This window comes from Hypomesus nipponensis, chromosome 8 (genome assembly GCF_054491055.1).
Source record: "Hypomesus nipponensis isolate SF chromosome 8, ASM5449105v1, whole genome shotgun sequence".
Classification (NCBI taxonomy): domain Eukaryota; kingdom Metazoa; phylum Chordata; class Actinopteri; order Osmeriformes; family Osmeridae; genus Hypomesus; species Hypomesus nipponensis.
Genome location: NC_140368.1, coordinates 11,140,939 through 11,159,242, shown reverse-complemented (window position 1 = coordinate 11,159,242; position 18,304 = coordinate 11,140,939). Strand labels below are relative to the sequence as shown.

General features: G+C 53.2%; 1 protein-coding gene across 4 annotated transcripts; it reads right to left on the bottom strand.

The window, feature by feature from the left end:
• Positions 1-19: 19 nt before the first annotated feature.
• On the bottom strand, positions 20-17,438 carry LOC146275149 (disco-interacting protein 2 homolog C-like). Of its 4 annotated transcripts, none has more exons than XM_084702926.1 (38): positions 17,067-17,438; positions 13,193-13,264; positions 12,616-12,720; positions 12,244-12,369; positions 11,899-12,171; positions 11,565-11,687; positions 11,166-11,306; positions 10,927-11,046; positions 10,378-10,575; positions 10,183-10,274; positions 9,912-10,022; positions 9,670-9,793; positions 9,337-9,446; positions 8,968-9,070; positions 8,725-8,789; positions 8,537-8,630; positions 8,255-8,374; positions 7,998-8,112; positions 7,674-7,813; positions 7,305-7,441; positions 6,930-7,138; positions 6,496-6,610; positions 6,160-6,361; positions 5,975-6,075; positions 5,796-5,876; positions 5,543-5,666; positions 5,300-5,421; positions 5,048-5,159; positions 4,836-4,945; positions 4,586-4,716; positions 4,224-4,392; positions 3,603-3,773; positions 3,356-3,417; positions 3,176-3,233; positions 2,709-2,783; positions 2,266-2,440; positions 1,948-2,071; positions 20-1,793 (listed from the first exon to the last, which is right to left on the bottom strand). In XM_084702926.1, the coding sequence occupies exons 1-38, from the start codon at positions 17,143-17,145 to the stop codon at positions 1,541-1,543; spliced, it is 4,842 nt and encodes a 1,613-aa protein (XP_084559052.1). In that variant the 5' UTR covers positions 17,146-17,438; the 3' UTR covers positions 20-1,540. The 4 variants fall into 4 exon arrangements, 3 of the variants coding, with proteins under 3 accessions (XP_084559052.1, XP_084559053.1, XP_084559054.1); XM_084702927.1 differs by having other exon boundaries at positions 11,166-11,246; XM_084702928.1 differs by lacking the exons at positions 20-1,793; positions 1,948-2,071 and adding an exon at positions 3,031-3,073 and having other exon boundaries at positions 2,304-2,440.
• Between the last annotated feature and the right edge of the window lie 866 nt (positions 17,439-18,304).

The window sequence follows — 18,304 nt, the reverse complement described above, 5'->3', positions numbered from 1 at the left end:
AAAAAACACCATGCTCCCCTTTAGCCAATCAAAGCACTTTATTGCACTGTATAGTGTGACGGTGAGCCAATGGCAGGCTCTTATAAAAGTGTCATTTCATCTTTTTATCATGTGTACAAAACAAGTCACACACACTTGTACCGTACAAAATCAACACTATTTACAAACAATTTACACTTACACACACGTACACACCGCTTTGCATTCTCCTGCTCTTGCACACACACGCGCGCGCACACACACACACACACATGCGCACGCACACATAATGCAATGTGTCTCAGGACCACACATGCACACAGACAGGTCACTCCTAGAAACGGTTTCTGGATCATATCAGAAGGTTTTTCTCATTGGAACGAAAGCAGAGCGACCAGCTGTCTCCCTGTCTCTACATACTCTGTCCGGGACAAACTCTCCACTGTAGAACCACGAGCTCAAATATAAAAAGCAAATCAACACACGCCGTAAATAGAGTTATGGCAATACTCATCTCTGAAACGAAACTTGGTTTAAATCTGCAATTAAAGCTCAAGAGATGCTTAGAGGTAAACAATAAGTAAACGATAAGGTAGAAAAAAAGGTGTAAAAATAAAAATCAAACCTATTTGTGATCATAGCTGATATGAGCTTCATGTAAACAACTTCCAAGGCCCTATGATTCCTTCTCCACCCCCACGCCCCCCCCCCCTCCAAGATGAAACACCGGTCCGAGCTTCAACGTAAACATCTCTCAATCCCCTTCTCCTCTCCGGCGTCTTCTCCTCGGCAGAGAAGACAAGTTTACGCTTGTTGACTAAGCGGGTGTGGATGCTGGGACTGTGTCTGGACTACCGTCAGGGTTCCAGCTTGTTCAACCATCCCTTCACTCAAGCAAACTCATGCTGTACACAGACACAAACACACAGACTGGCACACACACACACACACACACACACACACAGGGGTGTGGGTACAGAGACCGGTGGCCAGAGCGACTCCTCTGTAAGATTCAGATTTCTCTTCATATAGATTATTATGTTTATATACAATATTTATAGTTTTGTACAATAATCTGGGTGCCCCTGTTCTATTCAGGTTATACATAACATAATCTTTTAATCTTAGTTACTCTATTTTACCAGGAAAGCTTGATGACGGATATATTCCCTGTCCCTCATCCTCTAATGAAAACAACAAAGTGTAGTAACTTGTTCCGTTCCTTGGTACACAGTGTTCCCTAAGGCTTTGTACAGTGACTCCTCTTGCCCTGCTCAGGAATTTTCGGGGGTGCAAAAACAGCCATACCTCCACCACATCACAACTCTAAAGACACGGATAACTGGGACCACACCATATGCAGATTCAAAAATACAGTACATCTCGATTTGAAATGAACAACAACAACGATATACACGCATGTAGGCATCCACACGCATGCTCACACACTCCCTCACGCAACACACACACACTCTCTCTCACACACACACTCTCTCTCACACACACACTCTCTCTCACACACACACTCTCTCTCACACACACACACACACACACACACAGGCTACATGTTGTAGGCCACGTAGATGGGATCTAGCTGGTCCTGGAGGAAGCCGTCTCGCAGGTGCATGCGTTGCTTCTCCCCACGGGAGTTAATGGGGATCACCCCGATGTCCGTCACCACGACAACCCCCACGATGAGATAATGCTCCTCCAGCACCGCCTTCGTCACCATGGGAACCAGATCCAGCGCTTCCTGCTCGGAACCCTCGAGCTCCACGACGACCACCAGGAGGTTGGTCCAGGGGAACACAGCGCTAACACACACACACAAACACACACACAGGCAGCTGAATCGACTACTTCCAGGTAGTTCAGCGTTGTGTTCTAATTCAATGGACAAACTGGACATATAAGCAAACTAGGGGTGTGTGAGAAGTGTGTGTGAGAGTGTGTGTGTGTGTTTCTTACCACTCTATGATGCTCTTGTGGGTGCGGATGACGGAGGTCTCGATGTCGATGGGGTGGTACCTCATCCCTCTCAGCTCCATGGCCTCCTCCAGAGCCCCCACCACGTACAGGGCATCATGCCTCTCTGGGGGGCGGGGGGGGCAGAATTAGCTCCTGGTATCAATTATAAACTTGCATGTTTTGTGCGTGTCAATGTGTGCATACAGTATCTGGAGATTCTGTTTGAGTGAAAATGTGTACATTTCTGTGTGGTGGGGGGGTTTACACTGTGTGTTTCTCTGTGTGTGTGTGTGTTTGTATATGTGTGTGTGTGCATACCTCCGCTGGCGTCGGTGAGCTCCGTGCGTCGCAGGAAGCCCAGGTACCCGGTGCGGGCCCAGACTGTCTGGGTGTCCCCGAAGCTGAGCCGGGAGGAGAAGTGATCTGACTGGAGAACCTCCTCCCCATAGCCACTGTAGTAGCCTGAACCGTTATGAGCACTGTGCACCCAGATCTGGAGGGAGGGAGGGAGGTGGGGGGAAGGAGGTGGGAGGGAGGGAGGTGGGGTGAAGGAGGTGGGAGGGAGGGAGGTGGGGTGAAGGAGGTGGGAGGGACAGAATGAGAAGGGGAGTTGGAGTAAGGGAGGGGTTTGGACAGACAGAGATTAAGGAGAGAGATATCTCCTGGTAGTAATGAAACTATCTAGTTGTGTGTGTGTGAGTGTGTGTATGGATGTGTGTGTGTGTGTATGAAGGTGTGTGAGAGTGTGTGTGGGCGCTGACCTCTCCCAGGTGGGAGTCTCCCAGCGGCCCCTTGGTCTCAGGGTTGGCGATGATGATGCGGACTCCAGGTAAGATCTGAAACGGTCACAATGGTTACGGCCTCCTCATTACAACATGTCTCTGTGCTGTAAATACACGGATCCTGTTCTCTGCTGTGCTGTACTGAGCTGTACTGTGCTGTACTGACCTGTGCTTTGCTGTACTGTACTGAGCTGTACTGTGCTGTACTGACCTGTGCTCTGCTGTACTGTACTGACCTGTGCTCTGCTGTACTGTACTGAGCTGTGCTCTGCTGTGCTGTTCTCTGCTGTACTGTACTGACCTGTGCTCTGTTGTACTGTACTGAGCTGTGCTCTGCTGTGTGTCTGTGTATGGACACACCATGCAGGAACAGTTAGGGTTTAGCACCTCTGGAAGACAGAGTCGGCTAATCCTAGATTACATTTGACCACCCAGACAAGACCCACCTTTCCTGACTCCATGAGGGGTAAGCTGTGAGGAGATCCCCTCTCCACCAGACGCACCCTGGGAGAGAGAGGCACACAGTTACACTCACGTATCCAGTATACATATAAGCATTTCCTATCTCGACTGAAGCATAGGGGGACAGCTGATTGGCTGTTGATGTGATTGACAGGCAGACGTACCGATCATGTCGCAGGGCTCTCATGTCCACATACACAGTAGTGGGGTCGGGTCCTGAGGTTCCCTGCAGCCAATCACCACGCACAGATAGAGCATGTGACCACTGAGTCTACTGTTTTACACACACCAACGGAATCTGGAGCACACGAGCGCACACATACATCCAGACACATGCATACACACACGTACAAGCACACGACACTCATCCAGACACACACACACACGGGGGACACACACCCACACACACACCTGCAGGCAGATGGCCAGGTTGACCCTGCATCCGAAGGCGGTGCTGACGGAGCGAGGGTGGAGCCCCAGGTCCTTGAAGAGCTTGGAGAAGGAGTGGGTCAGAGACATCCTGGGACGCTCCTCCGCCACCACCACACATGCACGCACCCGGGACAGGTCCAGCCCCCGGGCCTGGGGGAGGGGCAGAGAGGGGGGGGGGGGGGAGGAAAAACACGGTGGATGAAGAAAAGCCAGGACATTGAGAGTGTTGCTTCTGATTTCATTACATAAACACTCCGATGTGTCATCATCCTGAAAGATGTCAGTGAGTCCATGTGTGGTATGCGTGTGTGCGTGTGTGCGCGTGCGTGCGTCAGTATTTTTCCAACTGATTCTGGGGCCAGTCTCCATGGAGATCTGCAGAAAGAACACCACTTAAAATAAACTCAGTCTGTCCATCACTGACCAATCACCACAGCGCGTAGGGAACCAATAAAACGCCCCCTCAGGCAGTGTCAGCTGAGCAGGTGTGTTAGTGGAGCAGTGTGTAGTCTCTGTGTGTGTGTGTGTGGGTGTGAGGTATGTGTGTGTGAGGCATATGTGAGTGTGCGTGTGTGTGTGTGTGTGTGTGTGAGCGCTCACCTTCAGGGCCTCTGTCTGCAGGCCCAGGCCCTTGGTGCACAGCTCCATGACGCTGTAGGAACAGAAGGTGTCTCGGACCCGAAGCTGGCTGACGGCCAGGAGCCACAGGGCGGGGTTAGACTCCAGCTCCACTGGTGGGATGAGGATGGACTGGTGCCCCGAGTACACACTGGAGGGAGAGGGGGGGGGGGGAGAGGGAGAGAGGGAAGAGAGAGGGAGGGGGGGGGGGATGAAGACAGAGATAAAGGGCGAGAATATTTGAGTCAGAAGTTGGACAGATAAGATAACAGACAGATGAAATGGGTTGGTGTGGTGTGTGTGTGTGTGTGCGGTGTGTGTGTGTGAGAGAGAGTAAGAGCTACCTGCAGAGGCACCACAGCACGAAGCCCAGGCCACAGTAGGGGTCCAGACAGATGGCTACCTCCCTGGACGGGTACAGCTCACACTGCAGCTTCACAGACCGGCAGAAGGCCCCCACTGCATTATGGGACATCTGTACACACACACACACCCCTAAGGTTAAAGCACACAGTATACACACATATACATATACACACACGCAGTGTGTACTTGGTGTGTGTGTGTGTGTGTGTGTGTGTGTGGGGGGTGTACCTGAACTCCAGCCAGCATGCCTGTAGTGGACACACTGAAGTCCAGGTAGGCCAGCCCGTCTGGGTTGCAGGGTTTGAACAAGGCTGGGGGCTTCTTCTTGGGCAGGTCATCTGGAACACACACACATACACACAGACAGACACACAGGTAAATGATTGCATGACGTGAGGTCAAGTTGAGGTCCCGGTGAGGTCGTGGTGAGGTCACTGTACCCGTGTCCAGGACGGGAGGCCAGTTTCTGATGTCGACCGTAGCGACCGCCTCCTTGGACCGCAGGAGCTTACAGATGACCGCTGTGGTCATCACACACGCAGAGCGACTGACCTGGAGAGAGGGAGAGAGAGAGAGGGAGAGAGAGAGAGAGAGAGAGAGAGAGAGAGAGGGGGAGAGAGAGAGACAGAGATGAGCTGGGCCAGCTCTCTGCAGACATGGATCCTGGTTGGAGCCCGTGGTTGACCTCTCACCTCGACGATCATCTTGACCGTGGGCAGGGTGGTGGAGATGTTCTGGGGGTGGGGCGGTCGGACCGTGATGGGAACACAGCCGGCGTAGAGGGCCCCGTAGAACGCTGCGATCAGGTCGATACCTGCTCACCAGGGGAGGGGGGAGACGACTGAGTGTGTGGAACACTGAACACTGAGCTGTCTGCGAGTGAGTGAGTGTGTCAGGGTGTTGAGAGAGAGAGAAAGAGAGAGGACAGGCCTTACCTGGGGGGTAGACCAGAGCCACATGGTCCCCCTCCTGCAGGCCCCCCCTCTCCAGCAGCAGAGCGGCCACCCTCTCTGCCCTCTTATGCAGCTGCAGACACGTCAGAGAGCTGGACACTGCCCCCTGCAGGAGGGAGGAGGACAGGGCGGGAGGGAGACAGAGAGAGAGAGGGTCTATGTCTTTGTGTACAAACATTTATACGTATCTATGTATCGATTATGGCTGTATTGGCCTGTGTGTGTGTGTGTGTACCCGGGAGCTGAGCAGGGTGTAGAGGATGTGATCTGGGGTGGTCTGAGCTCTCCACTGCAACACCTCCGACAGGAACAGGAACTGCAACCAGATATGACGTCATCACCGTGGTACTCACGCTTTGAGAGCTTTACGTTTGTGCGTGCGTGCGCGCGTGCATGCTTGTGTGTGTGTGTTACCTGGTCGTTGTCGTCTGTCTGCCCCACGTCACGGCCGCTGGCCTGAGCGATCCTCTTCCCCGACACCAGATTACCCACCATCACAGAGGCCGGCCCGATCTCTACACACACACGCACAAAAGTATGATCAACACACACCATGCGTGCACACACACAGTATGATCCACGCGCCGGGCCATCCCTACCTGGCTGCTTCTGGCGGGGCTTGGGCAGGTTGGTGACGCAGGTGTGGGGGCACATGAGGACGTTGCAGGGGTGCAGCGCCCCCTCCAGGTACAGCTGCTTGGTCTCCGACAGGTGGATGCCCCCCAGCGGGGTCTTGGGCAGCGTGTTGGCGGGCACTAGGGCCAGGCAGAACACGCCCACCCCGTGGATGCTGTCTATGGCCTGATCACACGCAGAGTAGTGATTATCGAGGCTGAGATCTCTGTGTGTGTGTGTGTGTGTGTGTGTGAGTGCGGGCATGTGTGCGTGGTTGGGGTTGCGTCGAGGCTGTGGTCGCGCTGGCTGGTCGTGGTTACCTGCAGCACACGGCTCATCCACTGGAAGCTGTCCTCCTCGGTGGAGTCTGGTCGCTGCTCCGCCACCACCACCATCCTCTCGTCCCGCAGCACGTTCACGGAGAACACCGCTATCCTGCGAGACCGCAACCGCCGTCACCACGCGCTCAACACGCGTCTGCTGTCAACTACGACCTCTCAACACTGGCCCTCGGGGTGCATGTTCTCGATGTTTCCCTGCTCCAACACGACCAATTCTAATGACGACCTCGTTATCAGGCTTCTGCAGAGCTTGTAAGCGAGTCGAGTGTGTTAGAGCAGGGAAACATCTAGAACATACAGGACAGGGGGGGTCCAGAGGACCAGGGTTGAGGAAGGCTGTTCTAGAACATTCTAGCCTGTTCTACCTGAGCCAGTCGGACCATACATGTGAGACCCCTCCCCCTTCCACTCACCTGCCCCGGTAGACAAACTTCATTGGCTCCACCGCCAGCGCCGTGGCGACGATGTCGTCGGCGTTGTGTCTCCGCCCGCTCACCATGATGAGGCCGTCCATCTTGCCGGAGATGAAGACCAGACCGCCGGGCCCGACGAAGCCCAACAGCCCCGTACGCACGAACGCATACTCACTGACCAGACCCCCGCCAGAGCACACGGGGTACACCTACACACACACACAGAACACACACACACAGAACACACACAAAACATAAACATATATACACAGAATGCACACACACGTTGCACACAAACACACATATTCAAAGAAAAGGTATGTTTGTGTACAATGAGTTTACTGTGAGAGGAGACACACACACACATCACCTCACCTCAAAGGTGTTCTTGGTCATGCCTGTGAGTCCGTAGTAGGAGGTTCCACTGGCGATGGAACACACACACAGCTCCCCAATCTCGTCTGTCCGACACAGCAGGGGAACCCCCTCCGGCTTCACCACACACACCAGGGCTGGAAACACACACACACACAGACTTCAGACACTGTCCACAAACACGTTTCCAGTCTTTAGGGACATGCAGGACAGTAACTGACCCCTGACCCTGGCAGGAAACCCAAACCCTGGTGAATCTGGGCTGGATGAAGACCCACCCCAAACAAAGGAAGCCCCCCCCCCCCTTAAAGGAACATCAACACGTGAACAAAAGCCCCTTTAGTGAGTGAAGCCCCCCCATGCCCCCACCTCCTGGCATGACTGTCCCCACGTCCTGCACAGTGAGCACAGACAGCCGCTCCTCCGTGTCCACCCGCACCACCCCGTAGCTTAGCCCCTGCATGGACAGGACCCCTCGACCAGGGGGCTGGCTGCTGTCCTCCACGGGCCTGGAGGGGAGCACACACAGACACACACAGACACACACACAACCCAGACACACACAGAGAGACAGACAGGCAGACAGACAGTAGATCAGATATGAGTTCATTGATGAGAATAATGATGTACTGCGCGTGTTTGAGTGAGCGAGTGTGTGTGGTGATGTGAGTGTGATTGTGTGTGTGTGTGTACCTCCTGATGGCCACGGTCAGGGCCTCCGGGGAGCTGGCGCAGGGACAGATGACCTCTGACCTCAGGCCCTTACTCTGGAACACGTTCAGGAAGGCATCACAGGACGAGATAGACCCTGAGAGGAGAGGAGGAGGAGGAGAGAGAAGACGAGGAGGAGAGAAGTAGGGAGATGAGCGAGTGATCAATACAGAGACAGACAGACAGACAGCTGATGGGTGGAGGGATTAAAGATGGCCGCTGACAGCGTGCTGACTTACAGGGGTTGGAGCCATCAGCGACCAGCAGCATTCTCAGGGAGCTCAGGTTGATGTCCTTCTGGTCTTTATGTGCCACCAGCGCCCAGTGCATATCTCTGGACTTCACACACGCTACCTTGGCTGCAGGACACACACATACCAGGCACACACACACACACACATACATACACACACACACACACACAGTCCAGTAAACAAAAATTCAGACACATTTTCCAAACAGCGACCGGCTGCCATGATGATTGGCCAGCGGGTGATTGATTGACAGGAGGCGTGTCTGACCTTTGAACTGGCAGACCTTCTGGATCCAGGACAGGGGGTTGACCTTCATCAGGGAGTAGGGCACGCTGATCACATGCATCATGTTCATCACACTCTGCAGGGAGGGGGCACAGTACACCAGCGTTCACTTTTCACCCCCACACACACAGACGGACAGCTCAGACTGACCTCTGAGGGGCGGGACTTACGGTGAGGATGCCATGCCATAGGCCCACATCCTTCTTGAAGTCCAGGACATTCACTATGGTCTCCGCTGCAGACAGGCAGGGGGACTGGTTATTGGTGGTGTAAAAGTGTGTGTGTGTTTGTGTTGGTGTGGGTGAGCAGGGGTGTGTGTGCATGGATGTATGTATGAGAGAGTGTGTGTGTATATGTGGTCATGTGAGAGTGTGTGTGTGTGTGTGTGTACACTATGTGTGCGTGGAGCCTACCTTCGGTGTAGCAGCAGGATTGGGTGAGCGATTGGCAATGCGTGAGCAGAGCAATCCTCATAACAGTCACACCCAGAACACTACCATCCTTACACGTCTTATACTGAGAGAGGGGGGCGCGAGAGAGAGGGAGGGGGGAGAGAGGGAAAGAGAGAGGAAGAGGCAGAAAGAGAGAGAACGAGAGGGAGACAAAGAAATGCGAGAGGCCGAAAGAGAGAGAGAGAAGGGGACAGAGACAGAAAAAAGAGAGGGAGAGGCAGAGGGAGAGAGAGGGAGGGTGTCAATGGTTCACTTGTCATTGTTAAATAACATCATCCGTGAGTATCTCAGTGTGCGTGTTCGCATCATGTGTGTGTGTGTGTGTGTTACCTCTATGTACGCTGTGTCATTGTTTGCATCCTTGATATGGGGGAACCAGTCTCTGGGAGGCTTGGACAGGTGCTTGGACTCTGTGACAAACCACAGCAGCTTGGGCCAGCCTGACATCGGAGAGGGACAGGTGGGGGGAGGGGGGGAGAGGGGAAGGAGCAAATTATGAACCCACACCTCTGAACTGTAGCACAAACACACTCACACCTCTCTGAACTGTAGCACAAACACACACACACACCTCTCTGAACTGTAGCACAAACACACTCACACCTCTCTGAACTGTAGCACACACAGACACACACCTCTGAACTGTAACACACACACACACACCTCTGAACTGTGGTATCTCTCCAGTGGCGCTCTTGGGGAGACCCTTGTGACAAGCATCACTGGTCAGCGCCACGGTAACGCCACAGCTGCCCAATAAGAAGCCGATCTGCTGGCTGCCAGCATCCTATAGGCAGAGATCAGGAGGTGCCACAGCCAATCAAATCAGAGTTCAAAACTGCACGTAACTGGTCATTATAAATAACCTTGAAACCAAGCACACACACACATGCACTCACACACACCTTGCGTGTGAGAGGGACCTCGATGGGGACAGGCACCACCTCAGCTAGCAGGCAGCCGTAGAAGGCCACCATGAAGGCCACCGGGTCGTTGTTGGGGAACACCAGCGCCACCTGCAGGAGGGGAGGCACACTGCAGGGTTACACACCCAGCAGCAGAACTAGCAGGAGACAGAGGACACCCTGTCCTAGCACAGACCCAGGGGGAGGAGGGGAGGGGGGGAGACGACAGTAGAGGTAGAGGAGGAGGAGAGGGAGGAGGAGGTGTGCGTACCCTGTCCCCCGGGCGGACCATGGGCTCCTGCTTGCTACCCAGCTTATGGAGGATGTTGAAGGCTAGCTTGATGCTCCGAGACCACAGCTTACCTGTGGAAAACACAAACCTCATGACTGCCTGTGTGTGTGTGTGTGAGTAGTGTGTGTGTGAATGTGTACACGTGTGTGTGTGTGTGTGTGAACGCGTGCTGACCGTATGTGAGCACGTAGAGGGGTTTCCCGGCCGTGTCCAGGCTGGTCAGACAGGGGGCCTTGGGGGAGATGGTGCCCCAGCGCTGCAGGGCCGCCTCCAGGGAGGGGGGCCAGTTGGTGACCACCCCCAGGGGCTCCCCACGCACCGCCAGCATCTCAGCCCCCTCCGGACGGGGCTGCTTGGGGTCCGGCTGCTGGACTAGAGACAAAAACACAGAAATGTTATCATGATGGCTAAACAGCATTGGAAGAGAGAGAGAGAGAGAGAGAGAGAGAGAGAGAGAGAGAGAGAGAGAGAGAGAGAGAGAGAGAGAGAGAGAGAGAGAGAGAGAGAGAGAGAGAGAGAGAGAGAGAGAGAGAGAGAGAGAGAGAGAGAGAGAGAGAGAGAAAGAGAGAGAGTGAGAGAGAGAGAGAGAGAGAGAGAGAGAGAGAGAGAGAGAGAGAGAGAGAGAGAGAGAGAGAGAGAGAGAGAGAGAGAGAGAGAGAGAGACAGAGAGACAGAGAGACAGAGAGAGCAGACAGCAGGACAGAGACAGGTGGGTCTCCAGACCTTCCAGCAGTTCCTCAAAGTCGTCGACGAAGAACTCTCTGAGAGGAGGTCTGCGAGGCTGCTTCAGCGTGGTCACCAGCTGCTGGATCTTAGCAGACACACGGCTGCTGACTGGAACTCCTGCACACACACACACACACACACGGGAAAGACACGCACACAGGATTAGAAGCATATTTGAGAGGAAGGCACACACGTCACACCGGCCCAGATGACCCTGTGCTGACCCTTGACCTCACCGTCTCCTGTCTCCATGCGCTCCGCGTTGCCGTACTTCTGAGTGTTCCTGGCGATGGTGCCCATGTTGCTCATTGGACGCTCTGTGTGGTGGGAGGAGTCAGACGAGTAGCCAGTCACATCAGGAGGGGTAGAGTGATTCTCTGAGAGAGAGAGAGAGAGAGAGAGAGAGAGAGAGAGAGAGAGAGAGAGAGAGAGGGGGAGAGAGAGAGAGAGAGGGGAGAGAGAGAGAGAGAGAGGGGAGAGAGAGAGAGAGAGAGAGAGAGAGAGAGAGAGAGAGAGAGAGAGAGAGAGAGAGAGAGAGAGGGGGAGAGAGGGGGAGAGAGTAAGAGACAAGGTTCCTGTGTGAGTGTGTGAGTCAGTGAAAGTGGGAAAGTGGGAAAGTGTGAGTGGGAACTGACCATCAGACTCCAGAGGTGGGGGCCACAGCATGTCGGAGCCAAACTCACAGGAGCGTCTGAGAGAGCCTCCGTTCTCTGACACGCCCAGAGCAGCCTTCCTCTTTAGGGACAGGTGGCCTATACCTGGACACACACACACACACCCAACAAAGAAACACACACACACACATTTCTGTAAACTCAAAAGACATGCTTTTCACATATACACTCACCTCAGTGAAGGAGTACATTTAGTCATTTTTTTGGCAGACACTCTTATCCAGAGCGACTTACAGTAAGTACAGGGACATTCCCCTGAGTAGCAGCGTACCGTGGTGTGTGTGTGTGTGCGTACCGTGGTGGCCCTGCATATGGTGGCCCTGGCTCAGGTGTGCGTGGGCCAAGTGTGCGTGTGCCAGGTGGGAGTGGGAGAGGTGTGTGTGGGCCAGCGAGTCCGCCAGGCGCCCCGCGTTGCCACTCCCTCCGCTCTGAGTGGACGAGGACGACGAGGAGGTGGAGCCCAGGTGGGTGGGGCCTAGCGGGGTGGGGCGGCTCATCCAGTGTTCCTCTCCTGGCCCCGCCTCCTCCTCCGAGCCCGACGACGAGTCTGAGCACAGGGGGGACAGGCCTAGGGAGGGTCAGTAACGTTCAGCGTGTGTGTGAGTGTGTGTGTGTGTGTGTGTGCGTGTGTGTGTCTCACCAGGGGGGGTATAGGCGTCCATGGAGGTCTGCACGACGAGCGAGCGTCGTTTGGAGGGCATGGGCACCGCCACCTTCCTCTCCACATGCCTGGCCAACACAGCCTGGACCGCCTCACTGTGGACGTCTGGGGAGATACATGTAGGATGGGGGGGGAGGGGTGAAGGGGGAAAGGGAGATGATGAGAGAGAGAGAGAGAGAGATGAGGAGAGAAGGAAAGAGAGAGGGGGAGGAGTGGAGGAAAGGTAACAGTTCAGGAGTGCGCTCAGGTACTGCTGGTATGTGGACAGATGCTCTACAGGGTGTGTGTAGAGCAGGGGGGGGGGGGTCAGGGGTCAGACAGGAAGTGAGGGCGGGGTGGACGGTGTCGTACCTGATCGGTAGCGCTCGTCGCGCGTGCCGGAGGTGCGCCGCCGGTGGAAGCGAGCGGCAGATGGTGGGCCGAGGGGGGGCCGGTGACACATGGGCCCCTCCATACCTAGACAGACAGACAGACAGACCGGCAGACAGACAGACAGACAGGGACACAGACAGACAGGTAGACAGACCGGTAGACAGGGACACAGACAGGTAGACAAACAGGCAAGGAAACATGCATGCAGACATGGAGACAGACAAAAAGACAGACAGACAAACAGAAAAACAGACAGAGATAATTAGCAAGCGACTGCGATGCTTCAAACGTTGTGAGGATTGCGTCTTCCCGCCGACTTATGGACATCCATATTCAAATCAAGCGACATTGTTTTGAAACTGGTGTTTATGAATGAATGAATGAATGAGTGTGAGAATGGAGTGAATGAATGGGTATTTGAATGTCCTGTAAGAACATTCCACTACAGAAGCAGATAGCTGCAGACAGACAGAGGAGCAAGCCTGAACCGAGCCTCCAGGCCGGGTTACAACATGAGCACAGAGAGGTTGGACCTGGGCAGAGCCTGCAAATTTACCTCCAGGATGCGGAATGTAGGCCCTGATCAGCTTAGACCTCTTCTTCTCATAACCCTTCTGAGTGATGTCACCTGCGAGAATGAGAGAGAGTGATTGAGTGAGTGGTAGAAATAGAGAGAGTGACCGACAGAGGGATAGAGAGACAGACAGAGATAGAGATACAGAGAGACTGACCAACAGAGAGAGAGACAGAGACAGGGATAGAGAGAGGAGAGAGATACACAGAGGAGAGACAGAGTGAGAAAATGAGAGAGGAAAGAGAGCGACAGAGAGAGAAAGGGCGAGACGGAGCGAGAGAAAAGAGAGAGGGATGTGTGGAGTGAAGTGAAAGGGTCAGGGTCCTGCGAGCGGTGGGGGAGCTAATTAAGGTTTCCCTCTCAGAAAAAGGGGGAGGAAGGGATGTGCCGTCTCTGATAGGTCAACCTCTACATGTCAATCAACACCCAGCTGGAGTTTAATGGGGCCTAATACAGGCTAACAACTTCACTGGTCCACAACAAATTGAATCAAACACCATGGAATTGAATTGGTCTGTATCGATCCCCTACGGACAAGACCCACGCCAACCAGAAACATTTCAAACGTGTTATGTAAACAGTCTCTGGTGGTAGCTAGGCTGGTGGGCTGGAAGCCGGGCTGATAACTGTACAGCTGTGACGCTGCTTTACATGTTCAGCTAACCACTGTGGTGCTCCTGCAGGAACACACAGAACATCCAACAAGTTGGCACATTGTTCCAGGAGAAGGGTGGGTCAACTGTTCTACTCCAACAGTCACACACACATACACCCCGGGAGGTCTAGAGAGGCCCATTGTAGGAGTGTAAGATGTGAGATTTTCCTGGGAGATTGAGAGGAAGAGAGACCGAGATAGTGGAAGAGACGGATAGATGGAGAGAGAGGGAGAGACAGGATATAGGGGGAAGGTCTTAAAGGAGAGGTGGTTTTTAGTGGAAGTTTTAGCTCTCCTGTTGTGATATAAGAACTCACCCACCCAGTTCTGTGGGTCAGTGAGCCTGTGTGTGTTGAGGATAAAGGGGGAGTGAGAGAGTGAAAAGGAGAGAGAGAAAGAGGGAGAGAGAGGAAGATGAGAGAGAGAGAGAGAGAGAGAGAGAGAGAGAGAGAGAGAGAGAGAGAGAGAGAGAGAGAGAGAGAGAGAGAGAGAGAGAGAGAGAGAGAGAGAGAGAGAGAGAGAGAGAGAGAGAGAGAGAGAGAGAGAGAGAGCGAGAGAGAGAGAGAGAGAGAGAGAGAGAGAGAGAGCGAGAGCGAGAGAGAGAGAGAGAGAGAGAGAGAGAGAGAGAGAGAGAGAGAGAGAGAGTATATTTCCCAATCTGACCATGTAGGGAGGCCAGAACATCTGGGTCCAATCTGCTCATCTGTACTGGGCTAGAATATTCACTCTGCATGAGTGTGTGTGTGCGCTATAGTGTGTGCGCTATAGTGTGTGCGCTATAGTGTGTGTGGCGGGGGCTGGGTGCATGAGTGTATTTTATCCCAGTGAGGCCTTTCTGCAGATCAGCCACAGCATGACAGCATTCCTAGTTCTGCTCACACACACATTCACGGTCCATAGGGAGACGCCATCTTCCACTCTCGGCACAGCAGAGCAGGGAGGGAGTTGCCTAGCAACCATTCTCCAGGAGAAGGCCTAGACGGCCATCTTGGATTTCTAGCGTCAGATGTGAGAAGTGGGCTAATGATACCTGCCTGTGTGTGCGCTTGTGTGTGTGTGAGAGAGAAAGAGAGATAGGGGGGGAATGTGTAAAGTACCAGTGTGTATTAATAGCTGTCATCTGTTTATTTCACTTTTCTTTTCGTATCTTTTGTTTCCGTTGTGTTTGACGCCAGACTCCCAGCTGAGGTGCTGACCAGGTCCCTCTATATACACACATTAAGGCCAGAGGCTTCGGGGATAACAAACTCCCAATCAAGTCCAATCAATAATCTGTCTCGTCGCACACATATTTAGTTGAGTATCTCGCTGGGTTTCTGAGCAATTTCTCTCTCACTTAGCCAACTGGGTGTGTTTCCTGTGTGAACTCCTTCCCAATCGAGCGACATGCATGTAAGCCACACACATACAGACCCACACACATACACATAGACAAAAGGACACACACACACACACACTCAGTAGGAATTATAACCCAAGCGAGTGCAGACCTGCATTTCACAGTGGGTCATTGTGAACCACTGACAACTGGCCAAGACACATCAGTCAGCCAATGAGAAACTCCATCTCTCTGTTTTTCATCCTTGATATGATTCATCTTTCTCTCTCTTAATGGATCTATCACTTTCACCAGCGTAGCTCTTCCGAATCCCATAACAAAATCACGTGATCATAAACATATCAGTTCCACCCACAAGGCCACCATGGAAACCAAATCCATCCCCGGCAGCTTCTCTCTCTCTCTGTCTCTCTCTCTCACACACACACACACACACACACACACACACAATGACTCAAACTCCCTGATCCACTGGCACCACAAAGTGCGTCACACTTGGCGACCTTGGGGCTGTCACACTCACGCGCAAACGAGCCGTGTGGTCTGGGAGTCTACACACACACGTGTGTCCAGAGAAGGGCCAGAGGGTGCACTGCACACACATGGATACACACACACACACACGGACATGCCCACACGGGGGCACAGCCACATGGATACACATGGATACACACAGACACACACATTCAGCCTCATACAGGCTCACTCACACACACACACAATCAGCCTCAGACACACACGATCAGACCCCCAGCAGGCCCCTGTTACCACCTCTCGCCAACCCCCCAGGATCTTCACGGCCCTGTCTCTCACACACACACACACACACACACACCTGCTGTTAAGACATGCCAATGATGCCCCTCATTCCTGCTCCCTAGGCCTTAATCATCAATCTCTGTCAAGTTCCGCTCGGGAGTACATGGACTGCGTAGGAAAGTACAGGTGGGTTGGAAGTTTCAACAGGCCTTTATTGTCCACCACCAGGAATATATCACTGACTGCAGTATGGTGCAAAAGAACGAAAACGTCACATCAACACAGCGCTGTAGGCCTATACCATCATGGTCATTTGTGGTCATTTGTGCCAAACCGCTAACACAGACGGTCGCGACGCCGCTGTATAACCTAAGCTGACAAGTAAGCTACACAATGATATGAATAAAATATGTTTTCATTATATAACAACGCAACCATTCGACTGAGCTGAGATTAATTGAATAAAAACGCCGCGTTGCCCCGCGCCAAAGAGTAGATTGTTGGGATTTCATGTGTTGTGATGATCCGTTAAATCGCGATAAGGAGAGAAAAAAAATCTAAGCATCCTCAGCGGCTCTCCAGGACAAAATACCGAGCTCCAGCCTGCTCTTGCGGCACTGTGAACACGGACACATTAAAAGCCAACACAATCCCTCTCCTGTCACGCAGTGTTGCATCGCAATGCTATTATTAAACCCGTCAACTTGAGCGTAACGCACAGGTAGGCTACGTAGACGCAAAGATAAAACGCACTTTGTGTCTCTACATCTCAAGGTCAAATAATGCGTTTCCCGATCCGAACTGTGAACCGGGCTGGGCTGGCCGTGTGTTTGTGTGACACCACTGCGAGGACAAAGAGAAGCGGGTGAATCCCGCAGTGAGTTCCCGCTCTGGAGAGTGGCGCTCTCCGCTCATCCTCTCCCGGCTATGTTAGGCTGTCCAGGCCGGTCCCTGGCTGACAAACATCTGGATGGGAGGAGCGGGGGGAGGGGGGTCAGGGGAGAGGGGGAGGCGCGGGAATGAGCAATCACCATGTAGATTCCGTTACCTCCGATGTGGATGATGAGATAACGGAATAAAGGGAGCGCACAGTTTATTCTTACCCTCTGACAGCTCGAGCTCCAGCTCAGCCAACCGTGCTCGCACCTCCAACGGTATCGGCGACGCCTCGCGGTCCGCCATTCGATTCTACGGTAGAAAACACCCCCCGGTTCAATGCTGCTGCTGCCTCAGCCTACCGTCCTCCTCCGCGCAAGAGAGCTTCTCGGCGGCCCCTCCTCGGCGGAGGCGAGCGGCGCGTACGATGCGTCGAGGCAAACAAAGAGAATAAATAGGTTTCTCCGATTATCGGGGGCCCGCCATGGCCCCGAGTAGCTGCTCTCCGTACGAATTGTTTAAATCAGAGTAGCTCGTTCGGTGGGTCTCAAGGCTGTTTGTGCGGTGGTGGTGGTGATGATGAGCCTCGCGCAGCCCCAGCGCTGTTTGCAGCTCTTGCTGCTGCTGGTGTCACGTGATGCATGGAGGTGGCTTAGAAAGGTGCCGTACCGCTCTGGACCTGATGGGGGCGCCGTGAAGGAAGAATGAAGGAAAGGGTGGCTGGGCCACACCTTCAGCCCCGCCACCCTGTCCCCCCGCCTCCTACCCCCCCCCCCCCCCCCCCCCTATCCAGTCTCTCTCTCATACTAATGAAATTGTACTAATCTTAATTACCATTTACGCTTTGAGCCAAGAAGGAGCCAGAGATAAAACAAACTTAGCCTACTTACTGTGGACAGTTTTCTGGCAAGTACGGAAGTGCAATCAAATTTCCAACTTGCCAACTGAACAGTAAGATGAATGGATGAAAAGTGTCCATCTTATGGCAGATGTGGAGGTAAATGTGATTACGTGACTAATTTTCAGCATAAATCTCAGGATTGTAACATTCCATTGATGCAAGCAGGGGTGTTGAAGTCGGGGTGAAGTGGGACCGACTACCCATGATCCCCGATGGAGAGTGGGCCCTCGCAAAGCTTCGAAGGAAAATGAATACAACTAAATAGGGAGAAGGGGACCCAATTGCAATCTCCCTTATTGATTAATTCATTTCAAAGTTCAGAGCTGTTAACGCTAGACTGACGTCAAATAGGTCTCCGTGATTTAAGTGTGATTGCATGTGCTTCAACTGCCCCCTGTTGGCGAGAGAGTGACACCACCGACTAGAAAGGAATTATATTTCAGCCGACACGTATCATCCCTACACACAAGAAAAGATACAACACAAGTGTTCATTTACAAGGCACTTTATTATTTTTTCTTCAAAATTATTTACAACTGTACAGAAAACAACATTCAGCGAAAC